A 13,028-nucleotide genomic window follows, 5' to 3' on the forward strand; every position below is an offset into this window, starting at 1 on the left:
TCGTGTCCGACTCTGTGCGACCCCAGAGACGGCAGCCCACGAGGCTCCCCCGTCCCTGGGATTCTCCAGGCAAGAACACTGGAGTGCGTTGCCATTTCCTTCTCCATGCATGAAAGTAAAAAGTGAAAGCGAAGTCGCTCAGTCGTGTCTGACTCTTAGTGACCCCATGGACTGCAGCCTACCAAGCTCCTCCATCCATGGGATTTTCCAGGCCAGAGTACTAGAGTGGGGTGCCATTGCCTTTTCCGGATCCTATGCCTACACAAGGCAAATTTAAATGGTTTTCCACTAATACCTTTCTTCTCCAGAAGCTATTGAGTTTTTTGCCACTATTACTGAAAGTATCACAAGGTCAATCTTCACCACCACAGTTTAGCAAATACTTGCTCTGTCAAATAAGCAGCCTGATAGAATCCATTTAGTTTTCTCTATCATCATGTAGTAATCACATTTTTATTGCCCTTCAGTTCAGTTCAGTTCAGTCGCTCAGTTGTGTCCAACTCTGTGACCCCATGAACCGCAGCAGGCCAGGCCGCCCTGTCCATCACCACTCCCGGAGTCCACCCAAACCCATGTCCATTGTGTCGGTGATGCCATCCAACCACCTCATCTTCCGTCGTCCCCTTCTCCTGCCCTCAATCTTTCCCAGCATCAGGGTCTTTTCAAATGAGTCAGCTCTCCACATCAGGTGGCCAAATGATCTCCACATCATTATTGCCCTTAGCTTGTATCAATATTATCTAATTTCATTAATTCTTTCAATTAAAAGCAACTGTAGAAAAGTGCATATAATTAGGAATAAAGTTATTCATAAAAAAATTACCCTCCTTTTCTTTATACACACATTTAAATAGGAGATCTTGGGGATGAACTTTCTGAGTTAACTAAAAAAGTAAATAGTTAAAAAAAAAACTCAAGGTCAGTTTCATATCTTCCTCACAGACCACCAGGCAACTCTAAAGATCCCTTGTGCTTGTACACCTCTTCCCATGACAAGATATCCAAAATAACTTCTCTGAAGAATGTTATAAACTCATGGTGTTATAGAGTACCATATGAATAGCTTTTAGTTTTTCCTTGGATTATATATATATAATCCTTAAATAACATAAATGTATTTTAAAATAAGATTTCTATTATGATCAACCCACAATTATCCAAAATTAATTCAAATTAAAAATATTCTTTTTGATTCATCCTAGAATTCTAAATTACTCTCAGCTTTTAGTAAACAAGGAATATACAAGATGTGAAACTCAAACCCAACTATTCTGGATCCTGAAAAGAGCAAAAAGCCTACTTCTACTTTAAGTTTGGTGGAGGGAAAGCTAATCATTTGGAATGCATTTATACATATTTCTCCCATATTGCTGATAAGTGCTTATCACCAAGTTCCTTAACTGTTGTAGAAGTTGTTGCTGAGGTATCCTCTTATAGAAACTGTAATACTTTCAGTGATGTCAGACTTAGGTTTATATTTCTTACCCTTAAGAAAACTGTTTATATTAAAACTTAGTTCAGTTAGTAGGAAATGGAAAGATCACAGAAGCAAAGTTATTTTTTAACTCAAAGGATCTATCAGTTTTTCAAAGTCAGTGTGTATCTTGTCATACAGGTTCTCTCCCTCTTTTAAAGAAGGGAATTGTTTTGGCATTTCCTTACTACTAATCTTTTCATTCATTATCTAAAATGTTTACCGAAGAATTTTTTGCACATTCACTATTCCTCCGTGATTGGATTATTATCTGTTGGAATTCATGAGATCTAGAACCGGTAGTTCCTTTTGAACATCAACCGATTCAGCTTCCCCGGGTTTGAATCCTTACGTTCCCATAGCTATGACTTCGTTCAAATACACCATCTGCCCAATAGCTCTGCTCTTGCAAACAAAAGCTTGTGATGGTTGCAAGCTCCCCGCGAAACCTCAAAGTGTATTGTAGGTCCAGGACTAGCAAACACCCCACACAGTTCTATCACAAGAACAGTTTCAGGCTCTGGGAGATCAAAACGCGCAAGCAAACAAGGAAAAACTCCTATTGGGCTAGTCCTGCCGACTGGAGCCTTACAATCTGGTCAGATCTAGGAAGGGTGCACTACTCCGCGAGCGCGGAAAGCCCCTAAAGACCGTTAAGGGTGGCGGGGGACAGGCTGAAGTCCAGGGAGACAAGAGAGCCCCGGCGCACGCCTTGGCAATCTGGTGGATGCCACAGGAAGGTACCAGTCCAGGTAAGAGAGAGGTCCGGCCCCTGGTTCTCAGGCGCCCGCGAGATCGCCAACTCCCGCCGCGAGAAGCGGATCGGGCAGATGGAGAATACGAGCCGCCATCCCCACCCCTCACCCAGTCGCTCACCGGTGCTGCAGCCCCACGAGTCCCAGAGTGATCACATGTGGCACGTCTAGCTGCGTGGGCCACTCTCCTGAGGCGATGCACCCGAACACGCCACATTCCTCTCGGATCCCTAACTCCTCCAGCTCCATGTCGCCGCCGAAAGCACGTGGTGGGACCCGCCGCCGCGGCAGGGGTCTAAGCACCAACCAGTAGACTGTTCGGCCTGCAAGCCTCCGAAGCTCCGGCCGGAGACAGCGGCTTCCTTCGCAGCAGCTCGACCCTCGCTACTGCGGCGGCGCGTGCTTTCCCCTAAGTGAGAGGGATGTGTTGCCCCCCGCCCCCGCCACTCTGCCCCGCCCCTCCGGGCCCGCCAATGAGCGAGGACGGAGGGCGAGGCCCCGCGGTTGAGGGGAGGAGTCACCGGCCCTGTGGGGGTGGAGCTAGCCCTCCCCCTGAGTCCTGAGGGAGGGTAATTTTTCCGCAAGTGCAACTCTCCGTTATTTTCTAGCACCCAAGACGGAGGTAATGGAACTAACGGGGTTAATGTCATTTCTCTCCCAGAGGATATATACTTTGTATGTCCCTCCTCATATGCTTTCCCCTGAACCGTCACTACTTGGTATGCTCCAACTTCTGAGCCGCTCTCTCTGGCGAGGAGGGGGCCCGGTCAGCGAGCGGCAGTAAAGTGGGGAAGGGCCGCCAGTGCGCGCCATTTTCCTTCTTTCCAGGAACTGCGCCCGCGCGGGGCGGGGCGAGGGCCCGCGTCGTTGCGCCTGCGCGGCGGGAAGCCTTGCTCCGGGGTCCAAATTTCTCTGGGTAGGTTAGGGACCCCTGAAGTTCCGTGGCCGCAGCGATGTTCGAAGAGACCCGGAGGGGGCGCTATGGGTCACGCGGCCCTGCCAGGGGCGTGTCTGTGGGCGGTGCCTCGCTCCCGCGCCCCGTGAGCCTCTCTGATCTCTCTTCTTTTTCCAGAGTCCTGCGTCTCTTCCCAACGCGGCCGAAACCCCCAGACCACTCCGGACAATGGCGGCAGTCGAAGGTGAGTTAATTGGCGTCCGTAGGAGTTGGGACTCCACGGTCTTCCCGCCTCTCTCACGCTGGCCTGTGCGCTCTCCCTGGCTCCCCACGGCATCCTTCCCCGGACTGTGCCCAGTCTCCCTGCACCCGCTTCTCTAGGCTACTGCGCGGGCACGTGGTCCTGACGCTGCAGAGCAGTGCGTTGGAAACAAAGCGCTCCGGGGCCTCCGAACTTTTTGTAATATCCAGAACTTCTCTTGGAATGAGGAAAAGGCGCAAAGGGTCATTGGAACGAGAGATGGCCAGAAGCTAGAGAGATACCTGCAAATTACGTTTGCAATCAATAGGTATTGCAAAACAAACGCAGGAACATCTAATGTTGATTCCCGAAACCAAAGTCTTGCTTTTCCCTTTAGGTTAATAATAACCTGTTTCAGAAAGTTAATAACTGAACCTTCTGAAAAATTTTCTATTTCCTGTCGAGACTTTGTTTGTTTTTAGCCATTTTATGCCAATGACAGTTTCAAAGTGAAGTGAAAGTGAAGCCGCACAGTCGTGTCCGACTCTTTTCAAAACCAGGCAAAAAAAGTTTCTTGCTTCACTTTGCATTTATCATGTTACATATTTATAATCGTATTTTTCATGCGTAATGAGGATCCTCAGGAAAGATAGTTTGTGCTATTTTTACTGATAAACTATATCCAAAGTAGTACCATTTCAACGCATAATCAATATAAAAATTCTGATTTTTGCGAGTTTTTAAAAAAATATTGAAATCCACTGTGTATTTTACACTTACATCATCTCAATATGGAGTAGCCACATTTCAGATGTTTCATAGGCACCTGTGGCTAGTGACTGTCCTTTATTGGACGGCGCCATCCTAGATGGTGCACCATCTTATCTCTTGGAGGAAGTTCTGTAGTTTTCAGTACTCTAAAATTTCAATTCCATGAATTATTCTCAGTCCTCATCAGCCTCTTCTGAATTCATCTATGAATTTATAGCAAGCATTTTGGCACTGGTAGCAATTGTCTTCTATGATGTTATTTCTATTAATGGATAGAAAAGCAATTAGGTAATAAATAATGATTCAGGGGATTCCCTGATTGCCCAGTGGTTAGAACTCCATGCTTCCATTGCAGGTGGCAGTTTGGCAAACTAAGATTCCACAAGCCACAGTGGTATGGCCATAAATAAATAAATGCTGATTCAACTAAATTGAGAGGGAATAGCATTGGGTACAGACTTCTAACCTAGGCACCATCCTTAACTTTCCATATTTCCCATATTGAATCAAATGTCATTAAAACTTTTACCTTTTAAATAGCTTGAGTCTGATCCCACTTCTTTTTACTTTAGCCCAGGTTATTTGTCACCTGGCTTGCTGCTGCAGCATCCTAACTGGCCTGTTATTCGGTAGTTTTCTTCCACCCACCCCTGCCTCATCTCATTCTCCACACAGCAGCCATAATGGTCTTTGTAACAGACATTTGCCATTTTACTGCTGTGGTTAAGCTTTATGGTTGTTCTTAGGATAAGGTCTAAACTCAGCCAGCATGGCTTGTGAGACCTGAAGGATGAGTAGTGGAATGGAAGGGCAGGAAACAGTGTTTGGGGCCTTTGGAGGAGCATGTCAGAAGCCTGAGAGGAGGATTTAGAGATTACAGGAAGTTAGGGTTCTCAGTTCAGTTCAGTCACTCAGTAGTGTCCAACTCTTTGCAACCCCATGGACTGCAGCATGCCAGGCCTCCCCGTCCATCTCCAATGCCTGGAGTTTACTCAAACTCATGTCCATTGAGTCAGTGATGCCATCCAGCCATCTCATCTTCTGTCGTCCCCTTCTCTTCGCACCTTCAATCTTTCCCAGCATCAGGGTCTTTTCCAATGAGTCAACTCTTCACATCAGATGGCCAAAGTATTGGAGTTTCAGCATCAGTCCTTCCAATGAATATTCAGGACTGATTTCCCTTAGGATGGACTGATTGGATCTCCTTGCAGTCCAAAGGACTCTCAAGAGTCTACTCCAACACCACAGTTCAAAAGCATCGATTATTCCGTGCTCAGCTTTCTTTATAGTCCAACTCTCACATCCATACATGACCACTGGAAAAAAATCACGGCTTTGACTAGACTGACCTTTGTTGGCAAAGTAACATCTCTGTTTTTTAACATGCTGTCTAGGTTGGTCATAACTTTTCTTCCAGGGAGCAAGTGTCTTTTAATTTCAAGGCTGCAGTCACCATCTGCAGTGATTTTGGAGCCCAGAAAAATAAAGTCTGACACTGTTCCCACTGTTTCCCCGTCTATTTCCCATGAAGTGATGCGACCAGATGCCATGATCTTCGTTTTTTGAATGTTGAGTTTAAAGCCAACTTTTTCACTCTCATCAAGAGGCTCTTTAGTTCCTCTTCACTTTCTGCCATAAGGATGGTGTCATCTGCATATATGAGGTTATTGATATTTCTCCTGGCAGTCTTGATTTTAGCTTGTGCTTCATCCATCCCAGTGTTTCTTATGATGTACTCTACATATAAGTTATATAAGCAGTGTGACAATATACAGCCTTGACATACTCCTTTCTTGATTTGGAACCAGTCTGTTGTTCCATGTCCAGTTCTAACTGTTGCTTCCTGACCTGCATATAGGTTTCTCAAGAGGCAGGTCAGATGGTCTGGTATTCTCATCTCTTTCAGAATTTTCCACAGTTTATTGTGATCCACACAGTCAAAGGCTTTGGCATAGTCAATAAAGCAGAATTGATGTTTTTCCGGAACTCTCTTTCTTTTTCAATGATCCAGCGGATGTGCGCAGTTTTGATCTCTGGTTCCTCAGCCCTTTCTAAATCCACCTTGAACATCTGGAATTTTCACAGTTCATGTACTGTTGAAGCCTGGGTTGGAGAATTTTGAGCATTACTTTACTAGCATGTGAGATGAGTAATCGTGTGGTAACTTGAGCATTGTTTGGCATTGCCTTTCTTTGGGATTGGAATGAAAACTGACCTTTTCCAGTCCTGTGGCCATTGCTGAGTTTTCTAAATTTGCTGGCATATTGAATGCAGTTAGGGTTCTAGGAAGGGAATAAAGAAATCTGAATTTGGAGCACTAAGCTAGTGTTACATCTTGGAAGGACCTTTTAAACCTTGTCAGTGAATCAAGACATCACAATAAGAGGATGGGGATTCATCCTCTGAATTATGTACCCTGCAGATGCAGCCATTGAACTGAGCTGTAACTGTTTGATTTAATGGTTATCTTCAATCCCTGTTGATGTGACCTCTGCCCCTTCTTCAGGTTTTTCTTCTGCCTTTCCTTTCGACTTCTCAGCTGCTGCCCCCAGCCCCTTCTCTGCCTGGCAGGAGTGTACACACATGCATTGTTGCAAACTTGCTGAAGTTCTGCCATGCACTCTCACCCCCTGGTCTTCATTCACTGCCACTCCCTACCCCTTGACCGTTCCTCAGATCTCAGCCTAACCCTCACTTTGTTCTAAGTGACAGAGGTTAGGCTAAGTGGTCCTGCTGTGAACCTGTGATCCTATAGTCTGTGTATTTCTCACATTATACTTATTATGATGGTTAATTTCAGCTTCTCTCAGACTCTGGCCTCTTGAGAACAGGAACGTGGTTTACTGGTACATCCTTGGTACCTGGCACATGGACACTGAAAAATTGCAGATGCTGAGAATGAGTCAGTGTTTTGGAAGAATGAGGGGTGGTGATTTCTCCTCTTGGAAATTTTAAGTCCTTAAACTTCCATTATCCCTGATCTTCATCAAAATCATTCTTTCTAATGACCAACGTCTAATGACCTGCATCAATTGGATGCTCTTGTCCTTACTTCTCACAGTTTTCTATAACTGTTAGTGAGGAGAGGGGTTCAAGGGTGGGGGGTAGGGAAGCAGGGAAGCGGGATTAGAAAAATAGAGGTGCTTCCAGGTCGGTTGACTGCAGTGGATGGAGATGGCTCCTCTCGCACATTGACTTGAAATCAAGAAGACCACCTGGCTGAACTTGCCCATTTTGCTTGCCATGGAAAACAGAAGTCGGGAAAAATACAGCATTTTTCCTCCTGCAAGCTATTTTAGTTAATTGTATTATGAGTATATATATGAAATTACTAGTGTTGTCACATTAATTTTAATGTATCTTAACTAATTCTACTTCAGTTCTACTGTGAGAGACAAATTGACAGTAGAAAGACCACAACATACCATTAGATATCAGAAGACTTAAGGTTTTTTCTGGCTCTGCCATTTCTTAACTGTGTGGCATCTACCTTTTTGGTACTTAGTTTCCTAATCTGTATGATAATTTGCATAATTGTAATTCTTGACAAAATTGTGTGGATGAAGTGTGATGGTGCATTGAAAATACTTTGTAGGGTATCAGGATCTATGCAGATAAGTTAATTTTTTATTAAAATTATTTGATTGCTCTGTATGCATACCGATTCATCATTCTAGATAATTTAATCTTCTCGATTATCTTTTACACGACATTTCCTGAAATCTGATGTTTCCATTTTATTTCCACAGTACTGAAGATTGGTAAGAAACTCTATGAGGGTAAAACAAAAGAAGTCTATGAATTGCTGGATAGTCCAGGAAGAGTCCTCCTGCAGTCCAAGGACCAGATTACAGCAGGAAACGCAGCCAGAAAGAATCACCTTGAAGGAAAAGCTGCAATCTCAAATAAAATTACCAGCTGTATTTTTCAGTTGTTACAGGAAGCAGGTAAGTGGCTCTTCCCAGTAGCCTCCCTCTTTGTGGTCTCTCTCACATATACTTACTGGTCCTTTTTATTGGGAAATAACATTATTTGGGCTAATAAGACGTTGATTACCAGTAGATTTTTTTTTTTTTCCGGTTGTTTTAGGAAGCGGGTAAGTGACTCACCGGAAAAGGCAATGGCACCCCACTCCAGTACTCTTGCCTGGAAAATCCCATGGATGGAGGAGCCTGGTAGGCTGCAGTCCATGGGGTCTCTAGGAGTTGGACACAACTGAGAGCGACTTCCTTTTCACTTTAAACTTTCATACATTGGAGAAGGAAATGGCAACCCACTCCTGTGTTCTTGCCTGGAGAATCCCAGGGACGGGGGAGCCTGGTGGGCTGCCATCTCTGGGGTCGCACAGAGTCGGACACGACTGAAGCGACTTAGCAGCAGCAGCAGCAAGTGACTCACCTCTCACACACACCACTCCAATCTCTTTAAGGAGGTTATTTGGATTAACAACGTGTTTGGGGATGCCTCACATGCTACACTTATTTAAATTAAACCAGAAATTTAAATACCACTGTAACACTTCACTTGGTTTGGAATTACTAAGTAGTATCATTTAGTTGAGAGGAATTTGAACAGTTTGCTACAGTTTTTGTCTGGAATGTATATCTTCTCTGCAGCTTTCCTCTCCTAGGACATCTTAGGAAAGGCTTACCTATGAAGGAACTTGAGTAACCTGTGAAAGAAGCATATTGTGGTGTTTGGCAGCTCTGATTGGTGAATTTAATCCCTAAAATTCTGTGTGCATAAATTTGCTCTGCCCCTTGGAGATAATACAGAATTTCAAATCCCTCTTCCACTTGAAGGGGCTTCCCTGGTGGCTCAGAGGTTAAAGCATCTGCCTCCAATGCGGGAGACCTGGGTTTGATCCCTGGGTCAGGAAGATCCCCTGGAGAAGGAAATGGCAATCCACTCCAGTATTCTTGCCTGGAGAATCCCACGGACAGAGAAGTCTAGTAGGTTACAGTCCACGGGGTCGCAAAGAGTCGGACACGACTGAGCGACTTCACCTTCACCTCACCTCTTCCACTTGAAAGCCCTGAAAAGTAATTGAAGACTACAACCACACCTTCTCATCCTGCCATTCCCCACGTGAGGGATTTGGACTAGATCAAGATCTCCAGGGTTACCTCCTACCCTAAAACTGAGTAAAGACTGTTTCCAATAGTGAAATCTATTCGAAAGATGAAATTCAGAACAAAACATTCTGTGGAGGGCAATTGGAGTGAAAGAAACAAGTTAAATACTTTCCATCAGCATGGAATAGGTTCTTGAGTACTTTTGCCTTTTCCAAAGTACCCCGTTTCCCCATTTTTAATTACTGTGACAAAAAAATATGTTTAATTGCCAACCTAAATTATCATCCATATCATAAATCGCTCTATACGTTGAAGGTAAAAATATTGCATAATTTTAAAGCACTTCCTTCAGTTCTTAAATAATGTAACCCACGATTTTTACTTCAAGGTTTCCTTGAGTGGTGGTTTTCCAGTAATTGAGTAGATTTCGAGAGAGCATCAGACTAGTGTTGGGTTCCTCTTGCAGTACAGATAAGTGATCCTTTGATCTTTTTTTAACCTCACAATTTTTTATAGTTGCTTAATGCTATAAGTTGTTAACAATATAACTAGCTTCTGTGTCCCCATAGTAGTATGTAGCTATGGGATTAAAACAGTGGAAGATATGTACAGGCCCGAGTTCTTTTATTTGCTTATTTAATAGGACACCATTCAGTGTACTTGCTGGGGCTTCAGGAGGGTGAATTAAGGTGATGCAGTTCGAGTCTGAAAGGCCTGCATCCAGCTGGGCAAGTTGGTCACACAAATGAAGCACTCCAGCAATTATCTACTAGCACACTGAACATACCTACAGGTTACTTGGTTCACAGAAAGTGTGGAAAGGTGCTTTCCAGGTTTTATATACTGTGAAATTAAGGCAAATCTAAAAGTTTTTAAAATTCATAACAGATTGTTAGTTTTAGGGTACAGATTAAGAGTTCTTTTAAGCCTTATTTATGCAATTTTTACTTGCTAATAGTTAAATGCTATGTCTAGTTGACCATCAGTGGTCTGTTTAAAACTGCTTTCTTTATAACCATGGATATGTTCCAAATTAAGGTATTTCTGGATACCTGAATGAGAAAAGCACCAAAATGAGAATCAGTACATCAGGATTCTACTTTTCTCTTTGTCACTCATGAGCAAACTGTAAAAGATTACACAAATAATAGGTATAGATATAGGAAATAACACTGTACACGCTATATAGTGAAATAACACTTATACAGGAATGTTGAAGTTCCTAGATTTAGTCTCTGTACTTTAAAATTAAAATTTAACCTTTTATGTTTCAGTTCCTTCTTGCACAGAAACCCACTGTGGTTACATTTAGATGTGATAGTAGTGATATGACTAATAGTCTCACAGTTGTTAAACCACAATTGGGAAGCTTGGAACCTTAATACAGAGATGGTTTCGGGATTAGCTGGGCTGATTAGCTGTCGTACTTGGATGTTGTAATTCATAATGTGAAGTGACGTTTACATTTTCTTAGTAGTCTTGATAGGAGTTTTGAATTTTGTAAACAACTGAGACTAATGGGGGAAGTTCTTTTGTGTATGTGTTAGAAGCAATCATTATACCATCCAAACTGAATCCCTTTTTGTTAGAAGCAGGTTTTTTTTGTATGACTACCATTAGTTGATTCTATGTAGTTTTGATTCCCTTAGATACAGGGGAGGACTTTTTTCTGCGTAACGGTAACTATTGTTTATATTTAAGCAATAGATTTGGATACTAGTCTGTAAAGCTTGATAGACAATGAGTAAATATGACTACTGCGTAAAAAGAGCTCTTAGACCTAGTTATGTAGTTACCACCTGAAGTCAAGAATTGGTTTAAATTCCTGACTGCCCATGAGCCCAATCATTTGTTAAAGGTTAAAGTGGCCTAAGTATTTTACATACACTTTTAACATTCTTTCCCAGAGTTCCTGTCTACATAATATACAACAGTTTATACTTTTCCCTATTTAATTGAATCTTCCTGGTCAAACCCAGAGGGAATACAAAGAAAACCATACAGGTTTAAGAACTGCACAGTGCATTTTAGGTCCAGGCTCCGTTACTTACTAGCAGCATGACCTCGCTATTAAATTATTTCTGTGAGCCTCTACTTCTTTCACTGTAAAATGTGAATGATAGTAGCTAGTTCAAAAATTTTATGTATGGTTAAATGAGATAACATGTAAAAAACACTTAGCATGATGCAGGGTTTCCATAAATGTAGGTTCCCTTCACCTGTGGATACTCAACATACATATGTAAGATCAAAGATCTTCAATCCTTTGATGATAACAATTTGATCTTATTAGAGGTTTAAATTGGGATTGGAGGTACTAATATTATAGCCTAAAGATGAGCATAATTATGTTAAACCCATGCAGGTTTCCCGGAGATATTTTAATTCACATTAGTGTGATGATATAATAACACCTCTAGGAGAGTATAGCATAAAGCAGCCTACAGAGAGCCTACATAACTACTGTGTCTCAGTGTTACCGTTTCTTGGGAAGATCATCACACCTTATCAGGTGTTATGAGGATTAAGCAAAAAGAAACTGAATTTATAGTGCCTGACCTAAGATAGGTCGTGCAAACTGTGGTAAAATATACACACATAAAATTTACCATGTTAACTGTTTTTAAGTGTACAATTCACTGATGTTTAAGTATGTTGACAGTGTTGTGCAACCCATTGCCACTATCAATTTCCAGAACTTTTTCGTCATTCCAAACTGAGACTCTGATCCATTAAACAATAATCTCCCCAGGTAACCTCTGTCCTACTTGCTGTCTCTATGAATTTGCCTACTTTAGGTATCTCCTCTAAGTAGAATTACAGTTTTGACCTTTGCTTAACTTAGCATAATGTTTTCATGAATCATCCATGTTGTAGCATGTATCAGAAAGTCCTCCTTTTTGTAACTGAGTAGTAATTCATTGTGTGTAAACTACATTTCGTCTGTCCACTCCACTTATCTCTTGTTGGACACTCTGGTCCTTTCCTCCCTTCTGGTTACTGTTAATACCCAAAACATCCTGAACATAGTGAACAGTGGTGTTCAGATACCTGCTTGAATCCCTGCTTTCAGTCCTTTTGTGTATATGTGGAATTGCTGCAACATACAGCTTATGATATATTGTAACTGTTATTAGAGAAGTTATTTTTTCAAGGCCACCACATAAAGTAGCCCCAGTCCCAAACATCACAAGGCAGCTGTTTATCTTAGTTTCCCAGTAACAGTTTGAGAAAGAGAGAGGAGAGGAAGGACAAATATTTTCTTTGCTCTTAGCCAGATTGGTCACTGTGTTCCTGCTGGTATCTGTTGAATGCCTTTTTCAAGGATTATTTGCTTTAAATATTAAGAGAAAAATGCTGTCCAAAATTTAGGGCTGTATCTGATTGTGATAAATTAGTATTTTACAAGGCCCATATAATACTGGGCCAATGAATGTGACAGTCCTGCCACCAGATCTGATTTAGAGATAATTCAGTGCCATTTAGGTATTTACATGCCTTGTGCAGTTAGGTGCACAGTGGTAGAGAAGACACTAAATATTTTTTGAAAGAATGAATGAAGAGACACTGGAACTCAGATTTTTAGAATCAGTATATAATTTGCCTTGCAACATAAAATGAAATATTCCTGAATATTTTGATAGTAGAAAGCCATATTAAAATTGTTTTCCTACTTCTGCCTGTTTTTAAAAAATTATATTTATTTTTGATAGTGCCATTTAAGGGTAATGCATTTGGCTATGCAGGGTTTCTTTTTTTTAACTGGAGGATAATTGCTTTACAATATTGCATTGGTTTCTGCCATGTATCAACATGA

At 42.1% G+C, this 13,028-nt stretch overlaps 2 protein-coding genes across 6 annotated transcripts in view; one reads left to right on the forward strand and one right to left on the reverse strand.

Moving 5' to 3' along the window:
* Nucleotides 1-2,665, reverse strand: part of PPAT (phosphoribosyl pyrophosphate amidotransferase) — a 36,872-nt gene extending 34,207 nt beyond the window's left edge. The window contains exon 1 of the mRNA XM_018049489.1: nucleotides 2,351-2,665. Coding sequence (XP_017904978.1) covers nucleotides 2,351-2,478 — 128 coding nt within the window. The 5' untranslated portion in view covers nucleotides 2,479-2,665. The remainder of the gene's footprint in view (nucleotides 1-2,350) is intronic.
* The window catches only part of LOC102182773 (multifunctional protein ADE2), a 63,542-nt gene that overhangs the window by 42,803 nt on the left and 7,711 nt on the right, over nucleotides 1-13,028 (forward strand). For 3 of the 5 annotated variants that reach the window (XM_018049488.1, XM_018049486.1, XM_018049487.1), the window contains 2 exons: nucleotides 3,302-3,368; nucleotides 7,886-8,083. In XM_018049488.1, the coding sequence (XP_017904977.1) occupies nucleotides 3,302-3,368; nucleotides 7,886-8,083 (265 nt within the window). Of the gene's footprint in view, nucleotides 1-2,736; nucleotides 2,852-3,044; nucleotides 3,146-3,301; nucleotides 3,369-7,885; nucleotides 8,084-13,028 lie in introns of those variants that run through there. The other 2 variants (XM_013964648.2, XM_013964646.2) reach the window with 2 other exon arrangements.

Source organism: Capra hircus, chromosome 6, assembly GCF_001704415.2.
Source record: "Capra hircus breed San Clemente chromosome 6, ASM170441v1, whole genome shotgun sequence".
NCBI lineage: Eukaryota > Metazoa > Chordata > Mammalia > Artiodactyla > Bovidae > Capra > Capra hircus.